This window comes from Oncorhynchus kisutch, linkage group LG19, assembly GCF_002021735.2.
Source record: "Oncorhynchus kisutch isolate 150728-3 linkage group LG19, Okis_V2, whole genome shotgun sequence".
Classification (NCBI taxonomy): Eukaryota; Metazoa; Chordata; class Actinopteri; order Salmoniformes; family Salmonidae; genus Oncorhynchus; species Oncorhynchus kisutch.
Genome location: NC_034192.2, coordinates 40,623,137 through 40,645,712, shown reverse-complemented (window position 1 = coordinate 40,645,712; position 22,576 = coordinate 40,623,137). Strand labels below are relative to the sequence as shown.

The window sequence follows — 22,576 nt, the reverse complement described above, 5'->3', positions numbered from 1 at the left end:
TTTTTATAATGACGCACGGTCAAATGATGAAAACATAAGTAGCCTAAACATCACTTTAAGCACCAAGTGTGCTTGATAAATAGTGAAAATCAGCACGGAATAAATTATTATAATGAATGTATCAGTATGACAGCAGTCAAAAAATGTAAATTATTGTCAGCTCGTGCTTAAATGGTGTGCATCTTTAGGCAATGGCATCAATCGGAGCATGCCCATGTCACATAAACAATGAAAGCTGGTGAGTGGGTTGCTGATGTTTTATGCTTGGAATGTAAAGGCCAGCTCTTTGGGATGATATTTTGTGCTGATAATAGCCCGTAGCATTGTCACCAGCATTGTCATCATTTAATTTGGTGGTGGCACGGGCACATGCTCAGTGCGCATCATTCTGTTTTTTAAATTTATTTTTAGATTATAATTAGAATAGATCAATATTATAGAATGGGACACTGTTCATTCACAATTGGTGATTATATAATTATGCATAGTTCGCTTCCACTCGCTCATTATCTCACCCAATCTTCCCCTTTCTTCCCCATCATACTGACACTTTATTGCTTAGTTACGAGCCCTTAACCAACAATGTTCACTCCTCACCGTTTCATTTGTTGTTATGTGTGAAATTAGTTTCTGTGTGGTTTAGGTTCGATTCCTGGCTGTGTCACAGCCAGCCGTGACCGGGAGCCCCATGGGGCGGCACACAATTGGCCCAGCGTCGTCTGGGTTAGAAGGTTTGGCCGGTGGTATTTCCTTGGCTGGGTACGTCTCTTAAAGCTATCCCCACCTGGATTGTGCAACATTTACCTATTATTATTTTCAAAAAGCTCTGTAAAATTCATTGTCGTCATTGCTAGACAACCATTTTCAGGTCTTGCCCTAGATTTTGAAGTACAGAATATTTTGTCAAAGCTGTAACTTGGACACTCAGGAACATTCTCTATCTTCTTGGAAAGCAACTCAAGTGCAGATTTGGCTTTGTGTTTTAGGGTATTGTCCTGCTGAATGGTGAACTCATCTCTGTGTCTGGCGGAAAGCAGACTGAATCAGGTTTTCCTCTAGGATTTTGCCTGTGCTTAGCTCCATGTCGTTCTTTTTTATCCTGAAAAGGTCCCCAGTCCTTAATGCTTGAAAATATGGGGAGTGGTACTCAGTAAAGTGTTGTTGGATTTGCCTCAAACATTACACATTGTATTCTGGACAAAAAGTGAATTACTTTACCTCATTTGTGCAGTATTACTTTAGTGCCTTGTGGCAAACCGAATGCATGTTTTGGAATATTTGCATTCTGTACATCCTTCTTTTCACTCTGTCAGTAAGGTTAGTATTGTGGAGTAACTTCAATGTTGTTGATCCAGCCTCCGTTTTATCCTATCACAGCCATTAAAGTCTAACTGTTTTAGTCACCATTGGCTTCATGGGGAAATCCCTTAGAGGTTTCCTTCCTCTCCGGTACTGAGTTAAGTGTGCCTGTATTCTTTGTGGTGACTGGTTGTATTGATACACCATCCAAAGTGTAATTCTTAACTTCAGCATGCTCAAAGGGATATTCAATGTCTGCTTTAAAAAATTGTATCCACCTACCCTTCTTTGTGAGGCATTGGAAAACCTCTCTGGTCTTTGTGGTTGAATCAGTGTTTGAAATTCAAGCTTGACTAAAACCTGACAGATTATTGTATGTGTGGGGTACAGAGATGAGGTAGTCATTAAAAAAAGCATGTTAAACACACAGTGAGTCCATGCAACGTGTGTGGCTTAAGCTAATTCTTACTCCTGAACTTATTTAGGCTTGACCTAACAAATATGTTGAATCCTTATTGACTCTACATTTGAGCTTTTCATTTTTAATTCATTTGTAAAAATACAAATAAAACACAATTCCACATTGACATGATGTGGTATTTTGTGTAGGCCAGTGACAAATCTCAATTTAATCATTTTTAAATTCAGGCTGTAACACAAATGTGGAAAAAGTCAAGGGGTGTGAATACTTTCTGAAGGCTCTGTCAAAAGTAGTGAATTATATAAGGAAAAGGGTGACATTTTAGATATTTTGTTATGGGTTTCCTGCCGTAATGAAAAGCTTTGCAGTCCACTGGTTTAGCAGGGCATGGCTTGTACACAACATTAGCGACGCAAAGGGTCGGGAACTTTCCAGTAAATTTCAGGATTTTTTTCCTGACATTTTCCATGGGAAGTTAAGCCTTGGAATTTGGAATTTTGCTTAAATTCATCAAAGTTAGAATAACAGTGAACCTTTTTTTGTGGGATACACTCAAGGCAATTCTAGGTCTTGTGGCATATTTTGGTTAAACTATCCCCAATTCAATGGAATTGCAACCCTCTGCATGCACAGTGCATTCTTCCATCACATGTACAGCTGATTCTCAAGATCTCGAACACTAATGAGATGCTAGTGAGTCCACACTACTACACTGTCTGAGCCAAGGACTACATGTTTTCTGGAAAGTTTTGATTAGGTGAATATTTTTTGACATGATTTTTTTGTTAACTAGTAAATAGTAGCTTACAGCAAAGTGTATTTAAATCATTTCTAACTTGTTAACAATTTCTGCTAGTTAGTTTATGCTACCATGTGGGTTTTAGCTTGCTTGAGCCTTGGGTCACCTTAAATTACATTTTGGGGTATTGAATCAGATGGCTCATTCATCACAAAGCCCACTGAAATGGAGAACTTTTTTGCTTATCTTGCTAATGAAAAAGTAATTAAACTTAGGGATGACATGTCAGCAACAAACGCTGTCACTACACATCCAAGTATATCGGATGAAATTATGAAAGACAAGAATTGTAATTTTGAATTCCTTAAAACCTCTCTGGGATATGTGGGACGGTAGCGTCCCACCTGGCCAACATCCAGTGAAAATGCAGAGCGCCAAATTCAAATAATAATTACTATAAAAATTTAACTTTGATGAAATCACACATTCAATATACAAAATTAATGCTACACTTGTTGTGAATCCAGCCAATGTCTCAGATTTAAAAAATGCAAACAATGCTATTATCTGAGGATAGCACCCCAGTAAAACAAAGAGAGAAGCATATTTCAACCCTGCAGGCACGACACAAAACACAGAAATAAAAATAGAATTCATGCCTTACCTTTGACGAGCTTCTTCTGTTGGCACTCCAATATGTCCCATAAACATCACAAATGGTCCTTTTGTTCGATTAATTCCATCGATATACGTTTGATCCAGAAAAACACCGGTTCCAACTTGCGTAATGTGACTACAAAATATCCCAAAAGTTACCTGTAAGCATTGTCCAAACATTTCAAACTACTTTTGTAATACAACTTTTGTTAATTTTTTAATGTAAATAATCGATACAATTGAAGACGGGATATACTGTGTTCAATACCGGAGGATAACAAAGTGGAGCGTGATTTCAGGTCACGCGCCTCTAACAAATAGTACTCTTCCCTCGAGCCTCATTCTGAACAGTGTTACTTCTTCATTTCTCAGGAAAAACCTCAACCAATTTCTAAAGAATGTTGACATCCAGTGGAAGCGATAGGAACTGCAAGAAAGCCGATTTAGAATTCTGTATTCCCAATGAAAACCCATTGAAAAGAGTGACCTAAAAAAAAAAAATCTGAAAGGTTTTTCCTCTGGGTTTCTGTTATACTCAGACATAATTCAAACAGTTTTAGAAACTTCAGAGTGTTTTCTATCCAATACTAATAATATGCATATCTTAGCTTCTGGGTCTGAGTTGCAGGCCCTTTACTTTGGACACGCTTTTCATCCGGACGTGAAAATACTGCCCTCTGTCACAAAGAAGTTAGTCAGTGTGGAAGAGGTGAAAAAATGATTGTCAGACCCCAGTGGCTTGTCATTGTTGATAGACAATCTGGATGGATAATAGCAGACGATAATGCCACTCCTATTTGCCACATCTTCAATTTAAGCCTACTGGAGAGTGTGTGTCCTCAGGCCTGGAGAGAAGCTAAAGTCATTCCGCTACCCAAGAATGGTAAAGCCCCCTTTACTGCTCAAATAGCAGAGCAATCAGCCTGTTACCAACCCTCAGTAAAGTCTGGAAAATATTGTGTTTGGCTAGATACAATGCTATTTCACAGTAAACAAATTGACAACAGAATTTCAGCATGTTTATAGGGAAGGACACTCAACAAGCACAGCACTTACATAAATGACTGATTGTTGGCTGAGAGAAATTGATGATAAAATGATTGGGGGGGGGGGCTGTCTTGTTAGACTTCAGTGCAGCTTTTGACATTATCAATCATAGTCTGCTGCTGGAAAAACAAATGTGTTATGGCTTTACACCCCCTGCTATAATGTGGATAAAGAGTTACTTGTCTAACAGAACACAGAGGGTGTTCTTTAATGGAAGCCTGAAATATAGTCCAGTTAGAATCAGGAATTCCCCAGGGTAGCTGTTTAGGCCCCTTGCTTTTTTCAATTTTTACTAACAACATGCCACTGACTTTGAGTGAAGCCAGAGTGTCTATGTATGCAGATGACTCAACACTATACATGACAGCTACTACAGCGACTGAAATGACTGCAACACTCAACAAAGAGTTGCAGTTAGTTTCAGAGTGGGTGTCAATGAATACAGTCGTGGCCAAAAAGTTTTGAGAATGACACATTAATTTCCACAAAGTTTGCTGCTTCATTGTCTTTAGATATTTTTGTCAGATGTTACTATGGAATACTGAAGTATAATTACAAGCATTTCATAAGTGTCAAAGGCTTTTATTGACAATTACATGAAGTTGATGCAAAGAGTCAAGATTTGCAGTGTTGACCCTTCTTTTTCAAGACCTCTGAAAACCGCCCTGGCATGCTGTCAATTAACTTCTGGGCCACATCCTGACTGATGGCAGCCCATTCTTGCATTATCAATGCTTGGAGTGTGTCAGAATTTGTGGGTTTGTCCACCCGCCTCTTGAGGATTGACCACAAAGTCTCAATGGGATTAAGGTCTGGGGAGTTTCCTGTCCATGGACGCAAAATATCGATCTATATTTTTTTTTTCTCCTGAGCCACTTAGTTTATCACTTTTGCCTTATGACAAGGTGCTCCATCGTGCTGGAAAAGGCATTGTTCATCACCAAACTGTTCCTGGATGGTTGGAAGAAGTTGCTCTCGGAGGATGTGTTTGTCCCATTCTTTATTCATGGCTGTGATCTTAGGAAAAATAGTGAGTAAGCCCACTCCCTTGGCTGAGAAGCAACCCCACACATGAATGGTCACAGGATGCTTTACTGTTGGCATGACACAGGACTGATGGTAGCGCTCACCTTGTCTTCTCCGGACAAGCTTTTTTCTGGATGCCCAAAACAATCAAAGGGGATTCATCAGAGAAAAATGACTTTACCCCAGTCCTTAGCAGTCCAATCCCTCTACCTTTTGCAGAATATCAGTCTGACCCTGATGTTTTTCCTGGAGAGAAGTGGCTTCTTTGCTGCCCTCCTTGACACCAGGCCATCCTCAAAGTCTTCACCTCACTGTGCATGCAGATGCACTCACAACCTGCCTACTACCATTCCTGAGCAAGCTCTGTACTGGTGGTGCCCCGATCCCGCAGCTGAATCAACTTTAGGAGACGGTCCTGGCTCTTGCTGGACTTTCTTGGGTGCCCTGAAGCCGCCTTTACAACAATTGAACCACTCTCCTTGAAGTTCTTGATGATCCGATAAATGGTTGATTTAGGTGCATTCTTACTGGCAGCAATATCCTTGTCTGTGAAGCCCTTTTTGTGCAAACCAATGATGACAGCACGTGTTTCCTTGCAGGTAACCATGATTGACAAAGGAATAGCAATGATTCCTAGCACCATCCTCCTTTTTGAGTCTGTTATCCAAACTCAATCAGCATGACAGAATGATCTCCAGCCTTGTCCTCGTCAAAACTCACACCTGTGTTAACGAGAGAATCACTGACATGATGTCAGCTGGTCCTTTTGTGGCAGGGCTGAAATGCAGTGGAAATATATTTTTTGGGTGATTCATTTAATTTGCATGGCAAAGAGGGACTTTGCAATTAATTGCTATTCATCTGATCACTCTTCATAACATTCTGGAGTATATTCAAGTCATACAAACTGAGGCCGCAGTCTTTGTGAAAATTAATATTTGTGTAATTCTCAACTTTTGGCCATGACTAAGTTAGCCCTGGATTGTAAACTGTCATGGTCAAAACATATTGATGCAGTAGTAGCTAAGATGGGGAGAAGTCTGTTTTATAATGAAGCGATGCTCTGCCTTAACAACACTATCAACAAGGCAGGTCCTACAGGCCCTAGTTTTGTCGCACCTGGACTACTGTTCAGTCGTGTGGTCAGGTGCTACAAAAAAGGACTTAGGAAAATTGCAATTGGCTCAGAACAGGACATCATGGCTGGGCCTTGGATGCACACAGAGAGCTAATATTAATAATATGCATGTCAATCGCTCCTGAAGGTGAGATTCACTTCATCACTATTTTTATTTATGAGAGGTTGAATACATGTTGAATGCACCGACCTGTTTGACTAAACTACTGGCACACAGCTCGGACACCCATGCATACCCCACAAGACATGCCACGAGGTCTCTTCACAGTCCCCAAGTCTAGAATAGAGCCATGACTACATGGAACTCTATTCCAGATCAAGTAACTGATACAAGCAGTATTAAAAACGCACCTTGTGGAACAGTGGGGACTGTGAAGCAACACAAGCATTGGCACAGACACACGCATACACACACGATAACATACGCACTATACATACACATGGATTTAGTACTGTAGATATGTGGAAATGGTGGAGTAGGGGCCTGAGGGCACACACTATATTATGAAATCTGTGAATGTGTTGTAATATTTTTAAAATTGAATAAACTGCCTTAATTTTGCTGGACCCCAGGAAGAGTAGCTGCTGCTTTGGCTGCAGCTAATTGGGATCCATAATAAATACAAAACTGAGTGTTAATTCACCTGTTACCACACGTTTCATTTTAAAACATTCATCTTACAAAGGAGTTGTTTAATCTAACTGCTTAACTATTTATCTGTACATGGAATTGTATTTGTTTTGTTTTTTTACAAAATAAATATATAATCTTTACAGGAAAATGCCACGGGTGTCATGCCTTGGTCTTAGTATTTTGTGTTTTCTTTAATTATTTGGTCAGGCCAGGGTGTGACATGGGTTATTGTGGTGTGTTTTTGTCTTAGGGGTTTTGTGGGGTGTCTACGTAGTCTATGGCTGCCTGAGGCGGTTCTCAATCAGAGTCAGGTGATTATCGTTGTCTCTGATTGGGAACCATATTTAGGCAGCCATATTCTGTGAGTGTTTTCGTGGGTGATTGTTCCTGTCTTTGTGTTTGCACCAGATAGGGCTGTTTTGGTTTTCACATTACATTTTATTGTTTTTGTAAAGTTCGTAAAGTTTATTTATTTATTTAATAAACATGGATTGCAATAGCCACGCTGCATTTTGGTCCGACTCTCCTTCAACGGAAGAAAGCCGTTACAACGGGCACTATCTGATGTGTGGATACATTTCCCTGCTGCTAATGTAGAAGGAAAAGCTGTGTACATTTGGAAATGCTGTGCCAAATCATATGTGAAGAATGCAACAAAGATGCAGAATCATCTGGCCAAGTGTATAAAGTTCCCTCAATGCTCACAACAAGAAACCTCTGATGAAAGTCCCTATACTTCTATTCGAGGTGAAAATGATGAATCCGACGCCTTATCGATAGCAACAGCTTACTGTTACTTTTATTTATTTATTTTTAACCCCTTTTTCTCCCCCAATTTCGTAGTGTCCAATTGTTGTAGTAGCTACTATCTTGTCTCATCGCTACAACTCCGTACGGGCTCGGGCGAGACGAAGGTTGAAAGTCATCCGATACACAACCCAACCTAGCCGCACTGCTTCTTAACACAGCGCGCATCCAACCCGGAAGCCAGCTGCACCAATGTGTCGGAGGAAACACCGTGCACCTGGCAAACTTGGTTAGCGCGCACTGTGCCCGGCCCGCCACAGGAGTCGCTGGTGTGCGATGAGACAAGGACATCCCTACCGACCAAGCCCTCCCTAACCCGGACGACGCTAGGCCAATTGTGCGTCGCCCAACGGACCTCCCGGTCGCGGCCGGTTACAACAGAGCCTGGGCGCGAACCCAGGGTCTCTGATGGCACAGCCCTTAACCACTGCGCCACCTGGGAGGCCCCTCCTTTAGTTTACTCAATGGTGCAGAGATCAACAAGGCTTATGGTGTTATCACTAACGTGTCTCGTCAACTTGGCTTGAATGAGGGCAAGGTTCTTGGCAGTCTGGCGAAGTACACTTCTAAGCATCCAAATCCCACCAACATCAGCCCCCTCATAGCGCAACTAGTCCTTGTTTGGGAACACACACACACACATACACACCAAAGCATGCAACAGGTTAACCAATACAAGGGTTGAAAAATTGGTGGCCATCCTGGCAAACTTGAGGCTTTTTGAACCTGACAACGAGCCATTCTCAACGAGGTTGGAACGTGACAGTGAAAATGAGGGCTCAGAGTCTGTTCAAGAGGTGGATATTGAGTAGGTCCAGGGAGAAGACATGGAAGCATGAGAGGAAGACAACCAAAGCATTAGTTTCTAAACTATCATTTTACAGATGTATGCTGAAAACGTTTTGGGGAGATTCGCTGGATCATTCAATATTCCCTTTGTTTTGTTGTTCAGTGAAATCATCCCATGTGAAGAGTCAACTCATTTAAAGTTAAATTCGTAATTAAATAGTTTTTTAAACATTTCTATAGGAAGGATTATTTTATTTTCCACCATAATTTGCTAATCAATTCATAAAAAATCCTACAATGTGATTTTCTGGATTTTTTTTCCTCATTTTGTCTGTCATAGTTGAAGTGTACCTATGATGAAAATTACAGGCCTCATCTTTTTAGTGGGAGAACTTGCACAATTGGTGGCTGACTAAATACTTTTTTGCCCCACTGTAATATGGTAAATATATCCAATGCAAACAAAATCTACATTTTAAATGGTATTAATATTAATTTGCATATTTCCGTTAATTCCCACGGAAAGTTTCCACCTCCTGAATATTCCCCAAAATGTGCAACCCTACACAACATTGACCTGAGTGACCGGTAACTACTGAAGAATTGCCCATTTTGTAAACGGCTCATGCTTTCTGCTTAATGTGTAAACCTTTTTTCTTTTGTCTTCTCGGCAGTCACTCCATGCAGTACTTAGCTTTGATGTTGTGATTTGTTTTGCTGTAGTGACCCATTATAAGCCACTGGATTTCCTGATTGTGGATTTGTTAAAGGGCAAAAAAAAACTTTAGTTTTTAGAGTTATAAGTAGTTTATCAACATCCCTTCAAATACACGGACACCACTCACCATTTTATACAGCCTTTTATGGTTCCTAACCCTTCACCCCTCCCCCCTCTCCAGTGGTGGACCGCCAGGGCTGCGACCCCCACACTCGCTTCGTGGTGCCTCCCCGGACGGGGCACTGGGTGGCCCTGCTGCAGCGCGGCAACTGCACCTTCAAGGAGAAGATCCTCAAGGCCTCGGCCTTCAACGCCTCCGCCGTGCTCATCTACAACAACAACTCCAAGGAGGACACCGTCAAGATGGGCCACGAAGGTGAGATCACATAGTGTCATTCAAATGGGTTGTTTATATGGCTAAGGCACTTAACTGTTAATTTGCCCCAGCGGCACCATACTATTATGGCTGACCATGTAAAACAACACATTTCACTGCACCTATCCAGTGTGTGTGACAACAAAACATCAAATTAAAATGTATTAAGTGTATGGCTTGGAATTGTTATATGGCTTAAGGACTATGTATGGCTTGTATATGGGTTTTGATTTGACTCATATAAAACAAATCCATGGAGGACAATGTCTAGATGTATTCATATGGGTTATTATCCAGATGGCTTATGCATGAACAGGTAGTCATATTCTTATGGGTATGTATGGCTTGGCCTATTTATATGGGTTCATTGTTTATACATCCTATTCATCTGGCTTGTTTGTATGGCTCTTGTTATATGGTCTTATAGCCAGCTAGCCTGCTGTATTGGTGGTGAAGTTAGCATTTAGCTCTTTTTATATGGTGCTTATAGCCAGCTAGCCTGCTGTGTTGGTGAAGTTAGCATTTAGCTCTTGTTATATGGTGTTCTTGGGAGCTAGCCTGCTGTGTTGGTGGTGAAGCTAGCATGTAGCTCTTGTTATATGGTGTTATAGCCAGCTAATCTGCTGTGTTGGTGGGTGTATGGCATTATATTGCCTGCTAAGGGTCATTTGATAGGGGGGGTGGGGGGTGGGGCATATAGCAGTCATAGTGCAGTGTGTTTGCTGGCAGTTTGTTGTTTGTGGCTGCAGGGGACAGTAGAGGGGACAGACAGTGTGGCTGTCCTGACTGAAGGACATGGAGACTGACTCCTGCGTGCTGGACCTCAGCCACAATCACAGCCAAACACCAACACAGCCAGCAGGCTTGGGTATGGCCGGTGTACTGTCACACTGCAACACTCACAGATATATACACACACACACACACGTGGGCCAACACGGGCACACAAACATATTTCGTCACAGCTGTCTCTTTCTCTCCTTCTCTTCACATGTGTTTCTTCCTACTCACTCTCTGTCATTGCTACCGTCACTGTCTGTCTCAGCTTATTTTGGCCACAATGTAAAGTTGTATGAGTAAAGTCAGACTTTCTGACCTTTGATCACAACTTTTTCCATGAAGCTTGTCTAAAAACAACAATATAACCAGATACTTGAATGAGTCTCCTGTATGAGTGAGTGATTGACAGTAGCTGACGGCTAGCCTAGAGCTGTTTTGCACGTCACCTTAGCGTCACCCCACCCCAGGGGATACCCTGAGCTAATTCACGCTAGCGTTGAAAAGCCTGCATGAATGAGACAATAAAGAAAGATTCTAGTGAGGAGGTGAAGAGAGAATGAGAGAGGGGGCGGGAGCTGGTGTAGAATCACTATAGCACTGAGTATCCGATCGTTGGGAATGTATAACCTTTATTTAACTAGCCAAGTCGGTTAGGAACAAATTCTTATTTACAATGACGGCCTACCCCACCCAAACCCGGACGACACTGGGCCAATTGTGCGCCGCCCTATGGGACTCCCAATCAAAGCCGGATATGATACAGCCTGGATTCGAACCAGGGACTGTAGTGACACCTCTTGCTCTGAGATGCAGTGCCTTAGACCGCTGCACCACTCGGGATCCCAGGCAGACAGTGGTGGTTAGAAGACAGGAAACGGGAGGAGCGAGGGAAAAAAAATACTGAGAAGAAGCGAGAGAGGGGATGAAAGAAAATAAAGTGAGATATTGTATAGCATCCATAGACCAGGTAAGCCATGCAGACTGGTTGAGTCTCGCAGCGGTAGGAGAAGCAAGGGAAAGGGAGGGAGGAAGTGGGAGGGGTAGAGAAGAGTCAGAAGGTGTGACAGCACTATCTGGGTGGGATCGATGGGCTGTTTATAAATATAGTAGGAGTCCCATGACTCATTTATAAGGTCATTTTCTACCATGAACGAACGGTGGAATGCTGATAGTTCCCCCGAGCGCATACTATACAGTATCGATTGTTGTTTGCCTGAAAAGCACATAATTTATCACGGGTGGGAATTTATTTATTAATGTCATGGAATATGGGATATGCTGTATATGGATTTGACTTTGAAGGTAGAAGAATCACAGCTGTGGCGTGTGTATGCGTGTTGTGCACATATTTGTGTCTGTTTTAGTGCAGCAGCAGCACTGATACAGTGCAAGAGGGATAAGGCCATACCAGAGATGATACGTGGAGATATGCGTCAGAGATAGACATCAGCCTTGCACAAGAAGGCACACTGACAACCTATTAAGGTTCCGTAACTTTTTTCAATTTGCGCCTAAAATGAAATACCCAAATCTAACTGCCTGTAGCTCAGGCCCTGAAGCAAGGATATGCATATTATTGGTACCATTTGAAAGGAAACATTGTTTTTATGGAAATGTGAAAGGAATATAGGATAATATAACACAACACAACCATCTTTGAAATGCAAGAGAAAGGCAATAATGTATTATTCCAGCCCAGGTGCAAATTGGATTTTGGCCACTAAATGGCATCAGTGTATGTGCGCATTTTTAGACTGACGCAATGAACCATTGCATTTCTGTTCAAAATGTTGTATCAAGACAGCCCAAATGTGCCTAATTTGTTTATTAATAACTTTTCATCTTCAAAATTGTGCACTCTCCTCAAACAATAGCATGGTATTATTTCACTGTAGTAGCTACTGTAGATTTTATAGTGCAGTTAGATTTAACAAGAATTTAAGCTTTCTGCCAATATCAGATATGTCTATGTCCTGGGAAATGTTCTTGTTAATTACAACCTCATGCTAATTGCATTAGCCTACGTTAGCTCAACCGTCCCATGGAACTAGGCAAGTCAGTGAAGAACAAATTCTTATTTACAATGACTGCCAAACCCGGACGATGTTGGGCCAATTGTGCGCCGCCCTATGGGACTCCCAATCACGGACGGTTGTGATACAGCCTGGATTCGAACCAGGGTGTCTGTAGTGACGCCTCTAGCACTGAGATGCAGTGCCTTAGACCGCTGCACCACTCGGGAGCCCTGTTACTGTGCTGACTGTAATGTCATAGGTCTAGGAACAGCTTACCCTACCCAAGTAATACCCTTAACCATTAGGGGTAAAAACAATATCCAGACCTTGGATTAATATCTGGAAGCAAGCCATCACAGCAGGTCTAGGTTCAGCCCTTAGGGGCCACCTATAAAACAAGGCCAGAGAGGGAGGCATGAAAACATGCCTAGCCACGTGCGTGCCTGGCTCTCTCTGTTTTCTTCTGTGGTGAATGGGCACGTGCCTGCACGGCTCTCTCTCTCTGTTTTCCTCGGTGGTGAATGCCTGTCTGTAGACTTAGCTGTGGAGATTTACAGATAACTGTTTAGAGCTGGAGAGGGAGGGTGGAGAGAGAAGTGAGTGGAAGAAGGACGGGGGGGTGCACAAGTACATTAACGTGCCTTTCTTGCAAGCTCTAAACCCAACAGTGCAGTAATCAATAACTATATAACTATGTAATACAAAAAAGAAACATAAGGTAGAACAAAAACACACAAGAAATAAGAAGTAGGTAAGCTATATCCAGGGTCAGTCAGTCTCAGTACCATATTTACAATGTGCAGGGATACTGGAGTAACAGAAGTAGATATGTTTAGGGAAAGGTGACTAGGCATAAGGATATGTGATGAACAGAGTAGCAGCAGCGCATATGATTGTATGTGTAACGTCAGTATAAATGTAGAGCACCAGTCAAAAGTTTGGACACACTTAATCATTCCAAGGTTTTAGTTTTTATTATGTTCTACATTGTAGAATAGTAGTGAAGACATCAAAACTATGAAATAACACACATGGAATCATGTAGTAACCAAAAAGTGTTCAACAAATTTTTATATTTGTAACGTGTGAGTGCGCTGGGAGTCGGAAAGCAAGTTCAGGGAGTGAATAATTTAATAAATAAATGAAAACATAATACAAAACAAGAAACCCGAACAACGCACAGACATGAAACTGGAACAGAAACAATGACACCTGGGGAAGGAACCGAAGGGAGTGAAATACAGTTGAAGTCGGAAGTTTACATACACCTTAGCCAAATACATTTACACTCAGTTGTTCACAATTCCTGACATTTAATCCTAGTAAAAATCTGTCTTAGGTCAGTTAGGATCACCACTTCATTTTAAGAATGTGAAATGTCAGAATAATATTAAGAGTGATTTTCTTTCAGCTTTTATTTCTTTCATCACATTCCCAGTGGGTCAGAAGTTTACATACACTCAATTAGTATTTATTAGCATTGTCTTTCAGGTAGCCTTCCACAAGACAATAAGTTGGGTGAATTTTGGCCCATTCCTCCTGACAGAGCTGGTGTAACTGAGGCAGGTTTGTAGGCCTCCTTGCTCGCACATGTTTTTTTTTCAGTTCTGCCCACACATTTTCTATAGGATTGATGTCAAGGCTTTGTGATGGCCAGCCACTCTAATACCTTGACTTTGTTGTCCTTAAGCAATTTTGTCAAAACTTTGGAAGCATGCTTGGGGTCATTGTCCATTTGGAAGTCCCATTTGCGACCAAGCTTTAACTTCCTGACTGATGTCTTGAGATGTTCGTTCAATATATTCAAATACTTTTCCTCCCTCATGTTGCCATCTATTTCGTGAAGTGCACCAGTTCCTCCTGCAGCAAAGCACCAGCACAACATGATGCTGCCACCCCCGTGCTTCACGGCTAGGATGGTGTTCTCCAGCTTGCAAGCCTTTTTGTTTCATCAGACCAGAGGACATTTCTCCAAAAAGTAAGATCTTTGCCCCCATGTGCAGTTGCAAACCGTAGTCTGGCTTTTTTTATGGCAGTTTTGGAGCAGTGGCTTCTTCCTTGCTGAGCGGCCTTTCAGGTTATGTCGATATCGAACTCGTTTTTACTGCGGATATAGATACTTTTGTACCCGTTTCCTCCAGCATCTTCACAAGGTATTTTGCTGGATTCAAACCAGGGTGTCCAGTAGTGACACCTTCAGGCGTTTGGAAGTTGCTCCCAAGGATGAACCAGATATGAGAAGGTCTACAATTATTTTCTGAGGTCTTGGCTGATTTCTTTTGATTTTTCCCATAATGTCAAGCAAAGAGGCACTGAGTTTGAAGGTAGGCCTTGAAATACATCCACAGGTACACCTCCAATTGACTCAAATGATGTCAATTAGCCTATCAGACGCTTCTAAAGCCATGACAGAATTTCCCAAACTGTTAAAAGGCACAGTCAACTTAGTGTATGTAAACTTCTGACCCACTGGAATTGTGATACAGTGAATTATAGGTGAAATAATCTGTCTGTAAACAGTTGTTGGAAAAATACTTGTCACAAAGTAGATGTCCTAACCGACTTGCCAAAACTACAGGTTGTTAACAAAAAATTTGTGTTGTGGTTGAAAAACTAGTTTTAATGACTCCAACCTATGTTTTTGTAAACTTCCTACTTTAACTGTGTGTGTGTGTCCGTCAGATAATCAAGGAAGTAATGGAGTCTGAGACGCAGGTGCGTTTGATCCAATCATTTGTGTTGTGTCAAGGTAGGGTGGTATACAGAAGATAGCCCTATTTGGTAGAAGACCAAGTCCATATTATGGCAAGAACAGCTCAAATAAGCAAAGAGAAACTACAGTCCATCATTACTTTAAGACATGAAGGTCAGCCAATGCTGAACATTTCAAGAACTTTGAAAAACCATCAAGCACTATGATGACACTGGCTCTAATGAGGACCGCCATAGGAAATGAAGACCCAGTTACCTCTGCTGCAGAGGATAAGTTCATTACCAGCCTCAGAAATTGCAGCCCAAATAAATGCTTCAGAGTTCGAGTAACAGACACATCTCAACATCAACTGTTCACAGGAGACTGTGTGAATCGGGCCTTCGTGCTCGAATTGCTGCAAAGAAACCACTACTAAAGGACACAAATAATAATAAGAGACTTGCTATGGCCAAGAAACAGGAGCAATGGACATTAGACCAGTGGAAATCTGTCCTTTTTGGTCTGATGAGTCCAAATTAGAGATTTTTGATCCCATCCGCTGTGTCTTTGTGAGAAGCAGAGTAGGTGAACGGATGATCTCAGTATGTGTGGTTCCCACTGTTTATACATGGAGTAGGTGTGATGGTGTGGGGGTTCTTTGCTGGTGACACGGTCTATGATTTATTTAGAATTCGAGGCATACTTTACTTGTTATGGCTGCAATCCCGTTAACGGGATAATTATCATCAACAACCGCTGAATAGCATAGCGCCACATTCATACAACATTACAAAAAATATTTATATTCATGAAATCACAAGTGCAATATAGGAAAGCACAGCTTAGCCTTTTGTTAATCCACCTGTCATGTCAGATTTAGAAATTATGCCTTACAGCGAAAGCAATCCAAGCGTATGTGTAAGTTTATTGATCGCTTGACAAAACATTAAGTACACTTAGCATCAAGTAGCTCGGACATGTAAATCAGAAAAGCAATCAAATTAATCGTTTACCTTTTGATCTTTGGATGTTTTCACTCACGAGACTCCCAGTTACAGAATAAAAGTTCCTTTTGTTCCATAGATTATTTCCAAAATACCTCCGTTTGTTTGGCGCGTTATGTTTAGAAATCCACACGACAACGCAGACAAATTCACAGAAACATGTCAAATGTTTTTATCAATCCTCAGGTTGTTTTTAAAATATATAATCGATAATATATCAACCGTAACGGTCTTGTTCTGTAGGAGAGTGAACGGCAATGTCTGCCCAAACTCTGTTGCGCGAGCAAAACTCATGCGAACAACTCATGCGAACACTTGACGCGATGTTATCGTTCTGGCTCATTTTTCTAAATAAAAGCCTGAAACTATGTCTGAAGACTGACACCTTGAGGAAGCGATAGGAAAAGGAATCTGTTTGATATCCCTTTAAATGGAGCAAAGGGAGGCTATGGAACATGGAGTTTTCAAAATAGAAGCCACTTCCTGGTATGGTATTCCTCAGGGTTTCACCTGCAATATCAGTTATTTTATACTCAGACAATATTTTGACAGTTTTGGAAACGTTAGTGTTTTCTATCCAATACTAATAATAATATACATATATTAGCAGCTGAGACTGAGGAGCTGGCCGTTTACAATGGGCACCTTTTTATCCAAGCTACTCAATACTGCCCCTGCAGCCATAAGAAGTTAACCAACATGGCTACCACAGCATTCTGCAGCGATACGCCATCCCATCTGGTTTTTGCTTAGTGGGACTATAATTTGTTTTTAAACAGGACAATTACCCCAAACACACCTCCCAGGCTGTATTTCTGTAAGGGCTATCTGACCAAGGAGGAGAGTGATGGAGTGCTGCATCAGATGACCTGGCCTCCACAATCACCTGACCTCAACCAAATTTGAGATGGTTTGGGAGGAGTTGGAATGCAGAGTGAAGGAAAAGCATCGAACAATTGCTTGACTTATGTGGGAACTCCTTCTAGACTGTTGGAAAAGCATTCCAGGTGAAGCTGGTTGAGAGAAAGCTTTACACACTCTTGGCAATCAGCATGGCAAAGGTCATGGCTACTTTGAAGAATCTAAAATATATTTTAGATTCTTCAAAAGCTTTTTTTGGTTGCTATATGATTCTATATGTGATTGTATAGTTTTGATGTCTTCACTGTTATTCTACAATAGATAAACCATTGAATGAGTAGGTGTGTATAAACTTTTCACTGGTTCTGTATGTGCATATTATTTTTGTGTAAGCAAATGATGAATTGAGTGTTAGTGCATATGTTGGAGTGACAGTTTGCATGAGTGTGTAGTTCCCTGTGAGTGTGCATAGGGAGAGTGCAAAATAAAATACAAGTGTCAACTCTGTCTGTGTAGCCATTCTGTTAGCTATTTAGTGGTCTTATGGCTTGGGGAGAAAAGCTGTTCAAGAGCCTGTTGGTGTCAGACTTAATGTAACGTTTGTTGTCAGGAAGCACAGAGAACAGTCTATAGCTTGGGTGGCTGGAGTCTTTAATGATTTTCCGGGCCTGATATAGAGGTCCTGGATGGCAGGGAGCTCAGCCCCAGTAATGTAAGGAGCTGTCCGCACCACCCTCTGTAGCACCATGCGATCGAGCGTGGTGCTTTTAACTAAACCAAGCAATGAATTAGCCAGTCAAGATGCTCTCAATTGTACAGCTGTAGACATTTTTGAGGATTTGAGGGCCCATGCCAAACCTTTTCAACCTCCTGAGGGGGGAAGAGGCACTTTCGCACCTTCTTCACGACTGTGAGTGTGTATGTGGACCATTTTTGAGTCATTAGTGATATTGGACACTGAGGATCTTGACCTACTTCACTGCAGCCCTGTTGATGTGGATGGGAGAGTGCTCGCCCTCCAGTTTCCTGTAGTCCCACAATCAGCACCTTGGACTTACTGACATTGAAGGAGAGCTTGTTGTCCTGACACCACCCTGCCAGGTCACTGACCTCCTCCCTGTAGGCCCTCTCATTGTCGCCGGTGATCAAGGCCTACCACCGTTGTGTCGTCAGCACGCCCACACAGTTTTGGGTGAACAGGGAGTACAGGAGGGGACTAAGCACACACCCCTGTGGGGCCCCCGTGTTGAGGGTCAGCGTGGCGGAGATGTTACCCGGAGGGGATTCCTACCCTCATCACCTGTGGTCTGCCCGTCAGGAAGTCCATGATCCAGGTGCAGAAGGTCCTAAGCTTGGTGACGAGCTTGGAGTGGACAATTGTGCTGAACGCTGAGCTGTAGTCAATGAACAGCATTCTCACATAGGTATACCTCTTTTCTAGGCGGGTAAGGGCAGTGTGGAGTGTAATTGAGATTGCATCGTCTATGGATCTGTTTGGGCAGTATGCAAATTGGAGTGGCTCTGGGATGATGGAGTTGTGTACCATAACCAGCCTCTCAAAGCGCTTCACGATTATAGATGTGAGTGCTACAGGGTGGTAGTCATTGTGGGAGAGAGCGAGAATCTTGTTTATGCCTGCTCTTGTGGTCCCTGCAGTCTCATTCTAGCCCAGCGTCTTACTGTGTTTTTGGCTGTGTTATCAGCCAATTACCTGTAGGCAACTGTGCTTACATGCTTGTGTGGTAGTCACAAGGCTGAGGACCTGGCTTTATCATTGTGTGACAAACCGGTGAAGGTTAGTTAATGCTCCCCCTGCTAGTTCTACTCTCAGTGGATGCTCAGACAGGACAGACACACCAGATGACTACTGCATGAGCCATCAGAGAAAAGACTGTTCGCTTATGCCCCTGCCCTCTCAGACGCAACACACACTCACTGAAGAGCGTGCCCACACACACTTTAACCTTAACCTTTATTTAACTAGGCAAGTCAGTTATAAACAAATTCTTATTTACAATGATGGCCTAGGAACAGTGGGTTAACTGCCTTGTTCAGGGGCAGAACTACAGATTTTTACCTTGTCAGCTTGGGGATTCGATCTAGCAACCTTTCGGTTACTGGCCCAAACCTCTAATCACTAGGCTACCTAATATATCATTCCTCGCTGTGTAAAGTAATTTAGACACTTAGTAACACTTAACATTGTTGCCCTTATACCATCATGTATTTACTGTACGACTACATTTGGGAACTACAATCTAATTACTTAGCTGTAATCAGTAGCTGTAGATAATGACAAATTATTTAATTGTGATGAAAGCAAACCACTTTAGTTGCATTCTGTTTTTAAATTAACGGTTTGAGTTTAATCACAGTCTTTTTATCCAATTTAAGTGCAACTCAAAGGTCAACCCAAAGTATTGCTCCTTTTTTCTATGTTTGCTTGTTCATATATTTTCAGGGTTACAGAGTAGGAGGATATGAGACTAGTTCATCTTAACTTTAAAAGATATTAACATTCAGACCTTTAGCATGTGTCACTGGAGTTAATAAGTCAAGCTGCGTCATGGCTGGTTGGCCCCTGGGTTATAGTGTAACACTTGTGCTGGGTCTGTGATAGCCTAATCAGTGCTGGGTCTATGGTGAACTGGCCTAGCCTAATCAGTGCTGGGTCTATGGTGAACTGGCCTAGCCTAATCAGTGCTGGGTCTATGGTGAACTGGCCTAGCCTAATCAGTGCTGGGTCTATGGTGAACTGGCCTAGCCTAACCAGTGCTGGGTCTATGGTGAACTGGCCTAGCCTAACCAGTGCTGGGTCTATGGTGAACTGGCCTAGCCTAACCAGTGCTGGGTCTATATTGAACTGGCCTAGCCTAACCAGTGCTGGGTCTATGTTGAACTGGCCTAGCCTAACCAGTGCTGGGTCTATGGTGAACTGGCCTAGCCTAACCAGTGCTGGGTCTATATTGAACTGGCCTAGCCTAACCAGTGCTGGGTCTATGGTGAACTGGCCTAGCCTAACCAGTGCTGGGTCTATGGTGAACTGGCCTAGCCTAACCAGTGCCGGGTCTATGGTGAACTGGCCTAGCCTAACCAGTGCCGGGTCTATGGTGAACTGGCCTAGCCTAACCAGTGCCGGGTCTATGGTGAACTGGCGTGGCCCCATAAATCTAATGGTAGCGGCCTGCTGTGCACGGCCCATTGTTTTGACTGGCCGTGATTTTCCCATCGATCCCTTGTTAATAGAGCGCATCATAAAGGCAGGTGCACTTCTTTTGTGATAAGCAGAGGTGGTGCAGATCGTGTGTGTGTGTGTTAGGGCCAGGGCAAGGGTGTGCGCGTTTTGTGTTGATGCACATCGGATATACAATATACAATTGTGTAATGTTACACATATTGCCATAAGGTGGAGAAAAATGTTTGCAGTTTTAATATTTATTCTTTATTATTTTCATTTTTACCTTTTTATTTAACTAGGCAAGTCAGTTAAGAACAAATTCTTATTTACAATGATGGCCTACCGGGGAACAGTGGTTTAACTGCCTTGTTCAGGGGTAGAATGACATATTTTTACTTTGTCAGCTCGGGGATTCGATCCAGCAACCTTTCAGTTACTGGCCCAACGCCTTGACCACTAGGCTACCTGCCACCCCAAATGCCAAGAGTGTGCCTAGTTAATTAAAAGATGAATAAAATATTATATCGGAGTGATACTAACAAATCAATGCGGGCCCCCTGGCCGGTAATTCAACCATGATAACAAGTTTAAATACTTGGCCGCTAAACTAATTTACTCATCTTAAAAAAGTTAGCTGACATGGGCTAATTGATTGTCTTTAACTAGATAAAAACTGATGCACAACCAAATGTTGAAATTGCACCTTGTGTATTCTACTATTCCTACTCTCAACAGTAAGTTGAGACCCTGACTGAGTTCCTCAGGAAGGAATTGATCAGAGGGCCTTCAAAATGCGGGTCCCCAGTCGCCCCTCCCTGGTTTAGATGGTGAAGTGAGGGCAATTCATATTTATAGTAGGTTAAACAGGCCTTTTACAAGATTAAATCATAACAGGAGCATTTGAATCGTATTAAAGAGATGGAATCCAGACAGGCTGCTTTAGGAAACTTTCTGAATGGACATATAGGCCTATAGAGACAATCAGCAAACTCGCATACACACACACCCCCGTAAAAGCACTCGTCAATCAAAGCCACCAGTGTATTCCTTAAAACGTATTAAAAACACCTATGCCTACCGTAGCCTACTTTCAGGAAAGCCTACGTAAGAATATTATACACAACGCAAAGGACTAGAGGTCAAAAGGGAATTAATGATCAATGGAAAGTTATTTTTCAGTTCAACATCTGTTTAGAATCTGTGTAAGGCTTTCAGTCCTGGACTCATAGCTACGTGTGACAAGATATATCATTGGTCTGAATCGTCTATACATTAAGCCAGAAACAGGATACTTGTTATTTGGTCATTGGCCCAATTTTACTGCAATTAATTCTAATTGGTCAACCCCAGGCTAGGGTTGGGGGTTATAAATTACATAATGTATCTTTGTTCTGTGGAGAGAACTGAGGACAGGAAAGAAGGAACATCTACCTCTCAGCATAACATATATGATTTGTTATTTTTGAATAAACCTATTTTTCTCCCCCTGATTTGTTTTGGGGTCTGTGTTATTGAAGAATAACATCAACTGCTATAAGATTATGAATTAAGACTGAGCTGCTGTTCCTCCCATGGAAGGCCTGCCCATTGAAAGACCTCTCTATCATGGTTGACAATTCCACGTTGACCCCCTCCCAGAGTGTATAGAACCTTGGCGTGACCCTGGTCAACACCTTGACGTTCTTTGCAAAACGTCAAAGCAGAGACTCGCTCCTGCAGGTTCCTGTTCTACAACATCATTAGAGTACGACCCTACCTCACACAGGAAGCAGCACAGGTCCTAATCCAGGCACTTGTCCTCTCCTGTCTGGACTACTGCAACTCTGTTGGCTGAGCTCCCTGCTTGTTCCATCAAACCCCTTCAACTGACTCTCCCTACCTTCAGGCTATGCTCAAACCCTACACAACAACCCAAACACTCCATTCTGCCACCTCTGGTCTCTTGGCCCTCTCACCACGTTAAGGAGGGAAAATGTACTTAATATGACTGTGATATGTGGTTGTCCCCACCTAGCTTAAGATGAATGCACTAACTGTAATTCACTCTGAATAAGAGTATCTTCTAAGTGACTAAAATGGCAGTGTAAAAGAATTGTTAATGAAAGTGTGAAGGCGACAGCTATGCTATAGTATGAAGATAAGATCATTCAAATAGAAACAAATACAACATGTCCATAACCTATTTATTAGCCTTGCTGATTATCGAGTGGGAGTGTTGGAAAGATTATCCAAATACTGTGAGGAACTATTATCACATGAATGGATGTTAACAAAAGAGGACTGAGAAGCCCAGCTAAGCACTTGCATTTGACATTTGCGAGAAGTAGGCCAGATATTTCTATGTGTGCTCAGGTGCACGCCCTCCATTAACAGGACAGAGAAATCGGACACATGC

At 42.2% G+C, this 22,576-nt stretch overlaps 1 protein-coding gene across 6 annotated transcripts in view; it reads left to right on the top strand.

The window, feature by feature from the left end:
• Nucleotides 1-22,576, top strand: part of LOC109864828 (E3 ubiquitin-protein ligase RNF130-like) — a 120,801-nt gene that overhangs the window by 52,983 nt on the left and 45,242 nt on the right. For all 6 annotated transcript variants that reach the window (XM_020452811.2, XM_031798109.1, XM_031798110.1 and 3 more), the window contains one exon: nt 9,457-9,651. In XM_020452811.2, the coding sequence (XP_020308400.1) occupies nt 9,457-9,651 (195 nt within the window). The remainder of the gene's footprint in view (nt 1-9,456; nt 9,652-22,576) is intronic.